Genomic DNA, 15426 nt, shown 5'->3' with positions numbered 1-15426 from the left:
CTGTTAGCTAGCTAGCGTTACGTGTATGACGTTATTATTCATATCCCAGAGCCGTTTGCTTTGCTAGTTAGAGCCTAATGTTAGCTAGCTAACATTGAACCTGGTTGGTTAGCTCCCAGCAGATTCATGCAGGATAGTAACAACATGATTCGGCACTATGTTCATTGTTGTTTAACTAGCTAACGTTAGCTGGCTGGCTCTTCAGCTAACATTACATTATGTGTGGGATCTTGCACATTGTTTACCTAGCTAGCTAGCTACATGTCTGAAGCTAAAGTGTACAACACCCGTTGAATATGGCCGGTGTCAGTAAACGTCAGCACAAAAGAGTAATGAAATTGTTGCCAGCAGAGCTGGTTAGGCTGTTTTCATGTTATCAAGAGGTAAACAAATCATCGGCCAGAGCGTCAAGTGTGCGTTCTGAACGCTCCAAGAGCGAAACGAGATGGGTGGGGCTAAAGCTTAAGAGGGTGTGAACAATGCTGAATGGGTGTAGACAAAGAAGAGCTCTTCACTAGATACCAAAACGTTCAAAGGCCAAAAGTGAATTTACAGGTTTATCAACTTTTAAAGCAGAATTACTTTCCCATTGTTCCTAAAAAAATGCAGTGTATGATATACCATTTTGTAGCTCTAAGTCTCTACCTTTATCCAATGTAAAAAACACAATTTCAAATTTTGCTACATAAGACCAAATCCAGGTGGTGAGTCACATAGGCTACATGTTAAAGTGTAGGCCACTTCGTCAGACGATCTTGATGTTCTGATATGCAAATACACAGGTGAGGCATAGTAAGATAATACTCTAACAAGCACTCCGTATTCCCAGTCTCAGAGTAGGAGTGCTGATCACGGATCCGTTTCGCTTTTTAAATCATAATACCTAAATAAGACCGGGGGACCTGCTCCTAAATCAGCACTCCTACTCTAAGAATACAATCCTACAGTCCAACTGTTTGTGAATACAGGCCCTGAGTATTTGAGGAAATGCATACAGAAGCATTGTTTCCAATGAATGGGTAGGACTTCCTATTTAGTCTACATGCAGGGGAGCATGACTTGGTGGTGAGAGGGGCCTGCTGCACCACAACTGTAGTAGGGAGATTCAAATTGATCCAAGATGGAAGCCAGCAACCTGGAAAAACAATAGGTTTCATTACTGATCGGAGAAAGTGAGCGGGAAAATCAGCCTCTGCTCAAGGACAATAAACAATGAATTGCTCTTGTTCGACATGTGGCCGTCACATTGTTCCATGCTGAGATACAATGTGGTGTTCTGATATTTTTATTGGGGGCAGTCATTCAACTTTACCACAGTATGCGGGAGAGCTTTGCTAATCCAGGATAGTGCTTGTACAGCATCAAACAGGTCAATGCTCGGCTGCTGTGTGTGTGTGTGTGTGTGTGTGTGTGTGTGTGTGTGTGTGTGTGTGTGTGTGTGTGTGTGTGTGTGTGTGTGTGTGTGTGTGTGTGTGTGTGTGTGGGGGGGGGGGGGGGGGGGGGGCATGCGTGCATGATGGTGCGGTGTGTTTGTGCATGCATGCGTGGATGTGATTTTAATGAGTGCTTCGATCAGATGGAGGCTCCATGTTTATAGAAGCAACACCATTCCTGAGGAAACTCCTCTCTCTGCACCTGGTTGAGCTTGTTTATCGTACCTTTGGTAGTCTAGAATGTTCCATTTCCAAGCCAGTTTGTTTACAAAGCTCTAAACAGTCAATATAGTGGCTCTTCTAGAAAACAGTGTTTAAATTATCTCTGACCTTTCTGACACACCCTTCGTCATGTAATGTACTATGTTCCTATGTTACATGTTACAATACTACTTACTCTATGTTCTGTTCCTATGTTATATGTGCAGTACATGCAAGTAGCTATTTCCATTCTTGTGGCCTCTTTAATTCATACTTATGATGACTACCAGTCTATAATGTGCCAACCACTTCAGCTACAGGAGTAAAGCTCCCCCACTCTCATTTTCTCCACTGCATCTCCTACATGCAGTAAGCTACAATACTCTGACATAACCTCACAAACCTCCACTGCGTGACGAAGAGTTTACCACGAAAATGTCTTTACACAGCAATTAAGCCAATATGAGTTTCGTGGAGTAGTGGGCCCTGAGCATGAAAAGCATCGCTGAGCATGAAAAGAACCACTGCTCCCACATGAGTGAGTCAAGAAATTCCAAATCATGTCCGATATTGAGTCCAAGCATATCCATCTTTAATTTACAAACAATTACACTCTGCTTCTAATCCTGCCTCAACCGAGTCAGTCTGCAGATTTACTTCTAAACGTGGTACTCTTTTGGAGAAGTGTTGTGTTTTGTCCTCTCAACTTTTTTTTGGTCGTCCTTGCATAACAGGAAACAAACTCACTGACGATGTACAGAGTAGAGTGCACACAAAAATACACAGATCCAGAGAGAAAACGTGTCCAGGATGGCAGACGATTATGTCAAAGTTTTTCCCCCCACATTTTCTCCTCTAAAAATCAAAATCAGATTTAACCTGAATCATGGCTATGCGCTTGTCCCAGTTGAATTGAAACACATAGTGGGGTCTTTCAGAAAGTCTGTCTGGGAGCAAAGCGCGGGAGGGTTGTGTGCACATGCCTTATTATAGGAATACATGGGCCAGTTTATTTTGGCTTTGGGCTGCCGAACATCACCGTCAGTTTTTCCACAACCCTTTCAGAAGAGTAGTGTATGAGTGAGGAGAAGAGCTGAGCTATACACGTAGCAGGCAAGCCGTAAGTGGGGTGACTCACAAGCTCCACTAGGCTCCCTGGTACATACAGAATGCATGAGGCTTTTCCACCACAAGTGACCACTCATGTCTCCTTTTCATTCTTTCCAAGTGCTAGGCCTCAGGACCACATGGTTGGAGACGAGACAACTCACAGTCTCACATACTGTAGTTTCTCTCTATCTAATACGACGGACAGAATCATAAAACAGCAGAGAAGCATCGCACAGAATAGTGAGCAGCTACTGTGAAAGGAGTTACTAAGCAAACAACAGTAAAGTGAACTTAGTGTGGCCTTGGTTGTCTTCGCGAACAACCAGCAAGATCAAAGTCAGAGAAGGTGGATATTATTCTGTGAGCATCTTGTAATTAAGACACAGAAAATGCTATGGTGCATATAAATGATATGGCTTGTGGTCTGGTGGGACTCGGTTTGTTTCCAAACAAGTCAAAACGGATAAGTCAAACTCCATTTTCAATTAAACTAACGAATCCCTTTTTGTGTTGTATTTTCTCATGGTTCCTTCTTTTCAGAAAGATTAACAAACAAATAACACTTAACATGTGGGGAGAGAGAGTAGCTCAATTCCTGGCATCTAAATAGAAATGTTATGTTTTTTTAAATCCTCGAGAATTTGAATAAATATACTGTCTTTATCACAGGGGGTGACACATACCAGAATTCACCTCTTAATTAACTTCTTATGGCTGCAAGGGGCAGTATTGAGTAGCCAGTTAAATCGTGCCCATTTCAAACGGCCTCGTACTCAATTCTTGCTCGTACAATATGCATATTATTATTACTATTGGATAGAAAACACTCTCTAGTTTCTAAAACCGTTTGAATTATTTCTCTGAGTGAAACAGAACTCATTCTGCAGCACATTTCCTGACCAGGAAGTGGAATGTCAGAAATCGATGCTCTGTTCAACTTCCTGCCTATACATGGGCATGATACGTAAGAGTCTACGTACACTTCATACACCTTCCCCTGGTTGTCACGAGGCGGTGAGAGAAGAAATTTCGTGTTTATCTTGGTCTGAGGTGGAATTAAAGCTCTTTGTATGACGTGACCGTCCATTTCCTGTTTCTGGAGCGCGCGAAAGGGGACATGGATTTGCCTTCTGTTTAGCTGTCGTTATGGACGACTAACATCTCCGGTTTAGATTTTATTTGATACATGTGACCATATCATCGTAAAGTATGTTTTTTCAATATAGTTTAATCAGATTATTGAAATTTTTTCGGGAGTTTTGCCGTGTTCCGTTCTCTGACTTTGTTGACTTTGGAGAGATCCGTGCCACTTGACAAGTGCCCATGCTAAATCAAGAGGGAAATTTGCCGTTCCAGATCCAAACAACGACTGTTCTGGACAAAGGACACCTTGTCCAACATTCTGACGGAAGATCACCAAAAGTAAGAAAGATTTTATGATGCTATTTCATATATCTGTCGAACTGTGTACTAGTCGTGGGCGTCCAACGTTTTGGGTACTCTAGCTATACCGAAGCTGCATATCGTAATGAAGTTATTTTTAGAATTCTAACACTGTGATTTCATTAAGAACTAATGGATCTATCATTTCCTATACAACATGTATTTTTTAGTTATGTTTATGAATAGCTATTTGGTCAGAATATGTGTGTCAGAAAAAGTGTCAGGAAAAATCCGGACGTAGTGGGGAAAAGTAGCTAAGTTAGCACAATGTGTAACCATTGATTTCAGCTCTAAATATGCACATTTTCGAACAAAACATAAGTGTATGTATAACCTGATGTTATAGGACTGTCATCTGAGGAAGAAAATCAAGGTTAGTCAAAAATTATATATCTTTTGCCTGTTTGTTACGATCGCTTACTTTTGCTACTGGGAAATTGCTTGTGTTTTTGGCTATTGTGGCTACGCTAATATAACGCTATATTGTGTTTTCGCTGTAAAACACTTGATAAATCGGAAATATTGTCTGGAATCACAAGATGCCTGTCTTTCAATTGCTGTACACTGTATTTTTCAGAAATGTTTTATGATGAGTATTTAGTTATTTGCCGTTGGTGTCTGTAATTATTATGGCTGCTTTCGGTGCAATTTCTGATTGTAGCTGCAATGTAAACTATGATTTATACCTGAAATATGCACATTTTTCTAACAAAACATATGCTATACAATAAATATGTTATCAGACTGTCATCTGATGAAGTTGTTTCTTGGTTAGTGGCTATTTATATCTTTATTTGGTTGAATTTGTGATAGCTACTGATGGAGTAAAAAACTGATGGAGTAAGAAAAGTGGTGTCTTTTGCTAACGTGGTTAGCTAATAGATTTACATATTGTGTCTTCCCTGTAAAACATTTTAAAAATCGGACATGTTGGCTTGATTCACAAGATGTGTACCTTTCATATGCTGTATTGGACTTGTTAATGTGTGAAAGTTAAATATTAAAAAAATATATATTTTGAATTTCGCGCCCTGCACTTTGAGCTGGCTGTTGTCATAAGTGTACCGACGTCGGGCTTGCACGCCAAACAGGTTAACAGTTGATATGGATATCTGTGTACTTTTAAATGAGCTAATGAACTAAATCAATCAATCAATCCATCAACAAACCAACCACCCCCCTACCCCCTCCAAAACGAAACCTATGAAAAGCACTCACCTCCTCCCAGGTAAAGAAGGTGAGCTCTTGTTCGTCACCATCCAAGTAGCGGATACCCCCATGCTGCGGTGGCTCCTCCACGACGAAGTCCACATTGACCGCGCTGTAGAAAGGGTGAGAAATATTCAGGAGCTCAGTGGTAAGGGCCATCCCGCCGCCCTCCCTCACACTGAAGTTGAGGGCCTGGATGGGGATGAGGCGAGGCACAATGTTCACCATCATCCGGAGGTCATCCACGGTGGTGAACCCGTTGCTGACGTCAGTCGCGAAGACGTCACTGCCCTGGATGGAGGCAGAGACATAGAGGATGCGGCCCCTGTTGACATCCTCCTGGGTGAAGGAGTGGATGTAGTCGAGGATGGGCGCAGCCGTACTGTCCGAGTGGTTGGTCAGCATGACCACGTGGCCCAGACGAGGAGGCTCCTTGATGGTGAACACCATCTCAGAGGGCAGGATGTCTGCTTGTTCCACCTGGGGGGAGAAAGTTGGGAGACCAGGTTCAGATTCACTTTCAAGTCTTGACTAACTAAATGGCCGTACTTACATGGTTGTAGAACACCTATGTAATAGCTATGCATTTACATGGTAATTACATGGACAGGTGCAGTGTGTGACTATGTTGTAAGTAGCCTACACATTGTTACATAGTACTTATAACTTACCATGTAAATACATATTTTAGGGACACTTATGTAAAGTTGGACCAGTTAGTTCAGTCAGTACATTCCATATACATTCAGTCAATTTGTTCCACCACCACTGTAAAAACCTTCTGCTACTAAGATGAACACATCAATGTACTGTAGCATTTACTTCCCTTATGTTGTATGACAGAAGTAGGCCTATATTTACAATAACAGTATACTAAAGGTTTTTACAACCTATAAATTCAGGCAATCGAATAAACAGACAGTCTCCACTGACTTTGATTCATATGAATTACATTCGATGCACAATAGTTTTTCATCTAAAGCCCTCATAACTTGGTCGATTAAAGAAGATTCAGGGTCTGGCACTTTTGTGGCCTGATTGAAGCACTTCTGAAAACAAGCACCTTTCAAAATAGGCAAAAGCTGCATCTCAAAGCAAGTTGATTATTGATTATAGTTGATTATTTGAATTAGCTGTGTAGTGCTAGGGCAAAAGGCAAAATGTGCATCCCTATGGGTACCGAGGACTGAGTTTGGAAAACCCTGGGATAAAGGGAGATGCTTTGCCTCAGGGATAAATCATTTCTGGAATAGTTGACTGTTCTACCATCTATAATCACAACATTAGTCACAAATACACATTTTTTTCTATATGAATTAGGCATGGGGCACTTGCTACGACTCATAGCTATACGGTCTTAAAAAAACGCCCTATTTTTGGTCACTTGGGAAAGCTTGGTATTGATATCTAAAAAAATATATTATTTTACGCTAATTTGGTGCCAGGCGCGCCGGTTTTAGTGTGTCAAGAACTGCAACCCTGCTGATTTTTTTTTCATGGTCAACAGTTTGCGTGTGTATCAAGAGTGGTCCACCACCTAACGGACATCCAGCCAACTTGACACAACCGTGGGAAGCATTGGTTCTCCAACTAAAAGTGAGAATGCACTTCAAGTAAGCTCCACAAAAGCCATGGTCAATAGGGCCACATTTAAAGGACAACCTGAGCTTCGTTCGACATTTCTCAATAATGCATTCTCAATGTCTGTACACCTTGGTCCTTCTTAAGTCAATACTGAGAAAAGAACAGAACAAGGTCCTCTGAGAAATGGAACTTTAAATATCAAGCACAATTTTCAATATGTTTCTTATTACTTCACAATTCGAGGTGAAAACAGGAATGCAATATGCATTGGAAAAAATGTAACTTCATCAATAGGCTCTCAAGATGAAGTTCACTCGTATTCATCTTCGAAAACAACACGATTCCAGATATATCCATAGGGTGTACTTCGTGAGTGTTTTCCACACTAAATAGACTATAATTAAGTAAATAAACAAGATTAAAAGCGCCTTCAGAAAGTATTCAGACCCCTTGACTTTTTCCACATTGTTACGTTACAGCCTTATTCTAAAATGTATTAGATAAAAACAATTCCTCAGCAATCTACACACAATACCCCATAATGACAAAGCGAAAACAGGTTTTTAGACATTTTTGCAAATGTATTATAAATGTACTACAAGAAATCTGCCTCCAGAAGTAAAGCTTCTCCCAAGTGGGTGTGACACCTACTCCCGGTGCCTGCTGCACTGCTGCTTAGATTCCACCTGGCAATCTGTTCATCGTCTGCCCTGGTTGTCTTCCCCTGTCTGGTACAGGTACCCCCACCACACTCTCCCCACCTCTCTCCCGAGCTTTTGCTCACCTCCAGCACACAGGCACTGTTGGGGCGAGTGACTCTGAATTTACAATGGTTAATCCCCAAGTCGTTATATATTTTATATTTTTCTTCTGCATTTGACTATTTTGCTATTTGCCTCATGACTCCTGCATGTTTTGTTGACTCCGAACTTTCTTTCCCCAACCGTGGGACAGACTATGTTTGTTCCCACACTCGGGACTCTGACTCTATTGGTTACACAGACTTTTGGCCTCCCATCCTATTCTAATCACCTCTCGCCGGCTTTGTATTCATATTACCTCATGAAATTGCTGTACAATATGATCTTGTTGCCATCTGATGCACATTCAGATGTCATAAATCAGCACTGCAGAGCTCTCCCTGTCCTATGCTGTGCCTTGATTGTATTACTGTTGATGATATCTGGAAATGTGCATGTACACCCTGGCCCATCTACTGTTGCTAGCCCCAATTCTGACTTGTGCTCCGATATCTGCTTCACTGATTTCTGCTCTCGTAAAAGCCTGGGTTTTCTGCACGTTAACACTAGAAGCTTATTACCTAAAATAGTTCAGTTGAAAGTGTGGGTTCACAGCTCCAATCCAGATGTGTTGGTCATTACTGAGACGTGGTTAAGGAAGAGTGTTTTAAATACTGATGTTAACCTTTCTGGTTATAACCTTTTTCGGCAAGACAGATCTTCCAAAGGTGGGGGAGTGGCAATCTTTACCAAGGATCGCCTTCAGTGCTCGGTTGTCTCCACCAAGTCTGTCCCCAAACAATTTGATTTGCTGCTGTTAGATTCTGGGTTAAACTTGGAACATTGTATACTCAGAAGTATAGTATCTAAGAGAGATAGAGACTGGTTTTTACATCAGAAGTTAACTTCTTTGGGGTAGGGGGCAGTATTTTCACGTCTGGATGAAAAGCGTGCCCAGAGTAAACTGCCTGCTACTCAGGCCCAGATGCTAGGATATGCATATTATTAGTATATTTGGATAGAAAACACTCTGAAGTTTCTAAAACTGTTTGAATGATGTCTGTGAGTATAACAGAAGTCATATGGCAGGCAAAAACCTGAGAAAAAATCCAACCAGGAAGTGGGGAATCTGAGGTTTTTAGTTTTTCAACTCTTTGCTTATACAAGATACAGTGGAAATGGCATCATGTTGCACTTCCTAAGGCTTCCACTAGATGTCAACAGTCTTTAGCACCTTGTATGATGCTTCTTCTGTGAAGTGGGGGCAAATGAGAGGGGATTGAGTAAGGTCTGCCATGAGCTGACCATGCGCGTTCATGTGAGAGTTAACTTGAGTTCCATTGCATTTCTGAAGACAAAGGAATTCTCCGGTTGGAACATTATTGAAGATTTATGTTAAAAACATCCTAAAGATTGATTCTATACTTCGTTTGACATGTTTCTACGGACTGTAATATGACTTTTCATCTGAACTTTTGCCTGGACCTGCCCGCGCGTCGTGAGTTTAGATTGTGTACTGAACGCGTGAACAACAAGGAGGAATTTGGACATAAATGATGGACATTATCAAACAAAACAAACATTTATTGTGGAACTGGGATTCCTGGGAGTGCATTCTGACGAAGATCATCAAAGGTAAGTGAATATTTATAATGCTATTTCTGACTTCTGTTGACTCCAACATGCCGGATATCTCTTTGGGTTGATTTGTCGTCTGAGCACCGTACTCAGAATATTGCATGGTTTGCTTTTTCCGTAAAGTTTTTTAGAAAAGGAGAAGTGGATCTAAAATTCCATGTATAACACTTGTATTTTCATCAACATTTATGATGACTATTTCTGTAAATTGATGTGGCTCTCTGCAAAATCACCAAATGTTTTGGAACTACTGAACATAACGCGCCAATGTAAACTCAGATTTTTGGATATAAATATGAACTTTACCGAACAAAACATACATGTATTGTGTAACATGAAGTCCTATGAGTGTCATCTGATGAAGATCATCAAAGGTTAGTGATTAATTTTATCTATATTTCTGCTTTTTGTGACTCCTCTCTTTGGCTGGAAAAATGGCTGTGTTTTTCTGTGACTTGGCTCTGACCTAACATAATCGTTTGGTTTGCTTTCGTCGTAAAGCCTTTTGAAATCGGACACTGTGGCTGGATTTACAACAAGTGTATCTTTAAAATGATGTAAAATACATGTATGTTTGAGGAATTTTAATTATGGAATTTCTGCTGATTTGAATTTGGGGCCCTGCAGTTTCACTGGCTGTTGACGAGGTGAGACACTACCGTCCCACATACCCTAGAGAGGTTAATGGTTATCTGTAGGAGCCAGATGGCTTTGGAATGTGTTGGGTGGACGGGAGGAAGTCACTGGATTGCTATAGGGGATACGGGTGGAGATCTTTGGATTAGGCATCAAGGGGGTTGAAGTCAGGTCAGATCCCCTTAAGGGAGAAACAATGGTTGATTACCCTATCACTTCGTCTTCCTGTCAAACCATAAAAGATGTAAGGATTGGAGTGAAGGAGGAGTGCCTAAACTGGAGTGTATATATACTTGTGGTGGTTGAAAATTGTTTTGTCTGAATGCAGCTGTATTGACCCTCTGGGAAGAATTTAACTTGGTTAAGCTTTCATAAGGTCCGTTGAGTGTTTTACTCAGAGAATTAGAACCTAACACTGGTTTTAAGTATTAAACTTTCAAATAGCTCTTTTGTTGACTGTTGCTTGGTGCTATCGTTCTCCATGAGCACCGGCCTGTACCCTACCTGCCCGAAAGCTCTCTCCTGACCCTTTACACTAAGTCTGAATTAGTCCTGCTAGGTGACCTAAACTGGGACATGCTTAAACCACCTGACCAAGTCCTAAAGCAATGGGACCCTAAATCTTTCTCAGATTATTACCAATCCCACAAGGTATGACTCCAAACACCCAGAAAAGGCTACTCTTCTTGTTATCCACACAAATAATCCTGATAGGTATCAGTCTGGTGTTTTCTGTAATGACCTTAGTGATCACTATTTTACAGCCTGTGTTCATAATGGCTGCTCAGTGAAAGGACCTGTCCTGATTTGTCATAGACGCCTGCTAAAAAACTTAAATGAGCAAGCCTTCCTTCACGAACTGGCCTCTGTAAAATGGTATAGAATCAACTTGATCCCCTCTGTCGAAGACACTTGAACCTTCTTTTTTGATATTTTCAGTGGTATTGTCAACAAACACGCCCCATACAGAAAATTATAATTAAAAACAGGTTCAGCCCCTGGTTCGACCGTGATATTGCAGTTACTCCACTTCAAGAATTGCATTTTGCAAAAGGCTCGGCACACGCATACTCAGGCTGACTGGCTCTCGTTCAGGCAAAGGAGAAATAAGTGCACTCAGGCTATCCGGAAGGACAAAGTTAGTTACTTTGAAGACCTGGAGATTAAACCCTCCTCACAGCTACCCATGTCCCTTAAAGCTGATGATGTGGTTGTTACTGACAAGAAGCACATGGCTCTTTAATCACCACTTCATTAAGTCAGGATTCCTATTTTACTCAGCCATGCCTCCTTGCCCGTCCAACATTTCCTCATCTCCCACCCCTTCAAACCCGACTATCCCTGATGCTTCTCCCTCTTTTCCCCCTGCCCCGCTACAAAGTTTCTCCTTGCAGGCAGTCACTGAGTTCGAGGTGCTAAAGGAGCTCCTGAAACTTGACCCCAAAAACCATCTGGGTCAGATGGTTTAGGCCCTTTCTTCTTCAAGGTTGATGCCCCTATCATCGCCAAGCCTATCTCCGACCTTTTTAAACTGTCTCTCCTTTCTGGGGAAGTTCCCATTGCTTGGAAGGCAGCCACGGTCCGTCCTTTATTTAAAGGGGGAGATCAAGCTGATCCTAACTGTTACAGGCCTATTTCTATTTTGCCTTGATTATCAAAAGTGTTGGAAAAACGTGTCAATAATCAACTGACTGGCTTTCTTGATGTCTATAGTATTCTCTTTGATATGCAATCTGGTTTCCCCTCAGGTTATGGATGTGTCACTGCAACCTTAAAGGTCCTCAACCTTAAATGTCCTGCTATTTTTATTGACTTGGCCAAAGCTTTTGATAGGGTAGACCATTCCATTCTTGTGGGCCGGCTAAAGAGTATTGGTGTCTCTGAGGGGTCTTTGGCCTGGTTTGCTAACTACCTCTCTCAAAGAGTGCAATGTAAAAAGTCAGAAAAGCTGCTGTCTAGAAAAGCTCCGACCCTAACCCTAACCCTAACCCTCCCCTATTGAGTCAGGTTTTGTGGTCGGAGTCCGTACCTTTGGGGCGGGGGGGTACTGTCACGCCCTGACCATAGAGAGCTGTTTATTCTCTATGGTGGTTGGGGCGTGACAATGACTAGGGTGGGTTATCTAGGGGAATTATAATTCTATGTTGGCCTGATATGGTTCCCAATCAGAGGCAGCTGTTTATCGTTTTCAGGCACAGGACGTACCGGGCTGTGGAGGCGCACTGGAGACACGGTGCGTAGAACCGGCACACATTGTACCGGAACGTTAACACACTTCGCACGGCAAGTGCGAGGAGCTGGCACAGGACGTACTGGGCTGTGAAGACGCATTGGAGACCTGGTGCGTATAGCCGGCATCAATTGTACCAGAACTTTAACACACTTCTCAGGACGAGTACGGGGAGCTGAATCAGGTGGCACTAAACTGACAACATCTTCCTTAGGGCAAATGCCGTGCGTCGTCCACCAACTCAACAACTCTCCCATTTCTCTCTCCTCAAAATTCTCCCTCTTCTCCCAGACTGGCTCCGGTTCACTCCTCGGCTCCGCTGACTGCTCCATGTGGCCCCCCCCAAAATTCTCTTGGGGTTTCTGTGGCCTTCCTCCCCGACGTTGTCGCTGTCCTCTCATGCTCCTAGGTGACTCCCGCCAAGGAAGGCGATCCTGTCCTGACAGGATTTCCCCCCAAGTCCAGGATCCCTTCCCATCCAGGGTCTCTTCCCAAGTCCAGGATACTTCCTCCTCCTTGGCACGCTGCCTGGTCCTTTGTTGATGGGATATTCTGTCACGTTGTTCGTAATAATGGTTGGACCAAGGTGCAGCGTATGTTGAGTTCCACATATTTTAATGAAAGTGAAACCAAGCAACGACAAAAACAAAAACAATAAACTAACAACGAACCGTGACTACAGATATGCTATGTGCACTAACTCCAAACCCATACATTCAAACAATATCCCATAACCCACGGGTGGAAAAATGCAACTTAAGTATGATCCCCAATTAGAGACAACAATTACCAGCTGCCTCTAATTGGGAATCATACACAAACCCCAACATAGAAAATTAAACCTAGAACCCCACATAGAAATAATAAACTAGACTAAAACCCCTAGTCACGCCCTGACCTACTCTACCATAGAAAATGCAGGCTTACTATGGTCAGGACGTGACAACCAGACTCCAATGTTTTGGACACAGGCTGCACCTTGCAATTGGTAGGCTACACGTTACACGTTTTTAAGGCTTACAATTTGAGTCTACTTATACATAATTGCACAATCATAAGTTTCCTATTCCATCTGCCGGCTATGGCTGCCTGAAAAAATAATGAAATTAGGTTATTTAGGAACTCATAATGGTAAAATGGGAACTTATAATGTTATTCATTAATTTATTAATAAATGCACACTATATTTTGATGATCATGGTAAAAACGTTTGTTAATATGTTGGTGTAATAGTACTATCTATTATCATATGTAGCCTATAACAATGTTGGAAAATATTTGTTTCATTTGGTTTTGTATTCAGTTAGCACAGTATGAAGTCATTCATATGATCTCATTTTAGAAGTGATGTTCTCTACCCTGACTCTTGTTTTAACTAAGTCTGACGTTTTCACCCAAGTGCTTCGACAATCGCAATTCATAATCGCAATTGCAATATCTCCCCCCCCCCCCCCCAAAAATCGCAATTTGATATTTTATCCAGATCGTGCAGCCATAAAGTGTACATACTGTTGAGGGTGCATGCTTGGGTACTTGCAACTCTAATGACTGCTTCATAAGCACAATTACAGTCTACTAAGTCACTCAGTTGGCGGTATTGTAATAGATTCAAGAACAAACAGTAGGCAAAGGTGGAAGTCAACGATTGGTAAACATAGAGGGGAATATAATGTAAACATACCTTAAGATGATCCTGGTTAATCACGGTGTGCTCTCCCTCATAGGAGATGATGATCTCATTGGTGATGACCTCAGGCTCTGACAGATAGCCTTGCTTGAAGATCTTTATTCTGAATGTGCCCTCCTCAGAAAATCCTTTCGCTTCCACAGTGAAGCCAAACGAGTCCTTGGAGCTCAGACTCTGGTCGTTATGCTCGTAGGACACCACACCCTTTTTCAGATCCTCCTGTGTGAACCAAGAGGCCTCAATCCCACTCACGATGATCTTCCCATCACTAGGGGGTGATGTCACTTGGTACCTAATGTCACTGGCGTCTCTTATGTCCATGTTGGACTCTGCACTCAACAGACTGGTGTTGAGCGTCTTTGTGCTTCCATGGTCCATGACAACCATAGTGTTGTTCACCACACGGAGGTAGGCCTCACCAGCCTGGATCTGCAGCAGGGCTGTGGTCTTATGCAGGCCATCAGAAACCTGGAGCTGGAAGCGCTCACGGTCTGCCCCATGGTGCACAAATAGAACATTCTGGTCTTTCACGTCCGCTTGAGTGAAACGAAAGAGGGGCTGCGAGGGGTCTGATGGGGAGACAATATTTCCTGAGAGAATGCCTGTGCGAACAAAGACCAACTGGGTATCATTGAACCCTGAGTCATCGTCCCTGAAGAGGATATCTTCTGTGGTCAGCAAACGTTGTCCATTTCGCACCACGTTAAAGGTTTTATCAACCACTCTAAGAGGCACGTGGTCGTTCTTGGACTGAATAGATATTCTAAACATGCTGCTCAAAGACTCTTGACCATCGATTCTGATGTTTTCACTTCCTGCTGCTTGCTCAAATACCAGGAAAGAGAACTCATCATCGCTAGACTCTGAGCCATCATGTTGGTAGATCAGCCTATCTAGATTCAGATCCTCATTGCTGAACATTCTAATGGCCCCGTCGAACCTGGGCTGTCCAGATGGGGACTCCCTGATGAGACGGCCATACTTGGGGTCTTGTGTCACCCTGTAAACAAAGTTTGTCGAGATGGATGTCTGAACCCATAGATAGTCTTTGTTCAGAATATTCTCTCCGCCCTCCAAGACAATTAGTCTCTCATTAGTCAAAACAGTGGCGTCTGAATCAGCCTGGATCTTGATTGGGTAGGTGTATATAGGGGAGTACTGATTCTCTGCAAAGACTCTGAACTGGAACTGGTCCTCATTAGCCACCGTCCTTTGCACCTGGACTCTATAGCTGACCTGGGCATTCCAGAGGTCCTGTTGGGTGAAACTGTCTCCCTCAACTAGCTTCCTGCCGATCATTTGAAGAGTACCCAGTGTGGGGGCCTTCAGAAGGATGTATCTTATAGTTTCTGGGGCTACACTTTTCCCCTTCACTTCTGCTTCAAGTTCAGTGTGTTTTATTGCCTTTTGCTCTACCTTGCCTTCAATCTCAAGGGGAACTACTTGGGCCATTTTAACCTGGGAGGGTGTGATCTTGATCAAAAAAGTATTGTTCCATAGGGAAAACTGTCCAAG

General features: G+C 42.5%; 1 protein-coding gene across 1 annotated transcript in view; it reads right to left on the bottom strand.

Moving 5' to 3' along the window:
- Positions 1-15426, bottom strand: part of cspg4 (chondroitin sulfate proteoglycan 4) — a 156237-nt gene that overhangs the window by 17000 nt on the left and 123811 nt on the right. The window contains exons 6-7 of the mRNA XM_039017980.1: positions 13906-15369; positions 5406-5876 (exon numbers count right to left, since the gene is read on the bottom strand). Coding sequence (XP_038873908.1) covers positions 5406-5876; positions 13906-15369 — 1935 coding nt within the window. The remainder of the gene's footprint in view (positions 1-5405; positions 5877-13905; positions 15370-15426) is intronic.

This window comes from Salvelinus namaycush, chromosome 21 (genome assembly GCF_016432855.1).
Source record: "Salvelinus namaycush isolate Seneca chromosome 21, SaNama_1.0, whole genome shotgun sequence".
NCBI lineage: Eukaryota > Metazoa > Chordata > Actinopteri > Salmoniformes > Salmonidae > Salvelinus > Salvelinus namaycush.
Note: the sequence above shows the minus strand (reverse complement) of the source record. Positions and strands in the feature narration are given on the sequence as shown.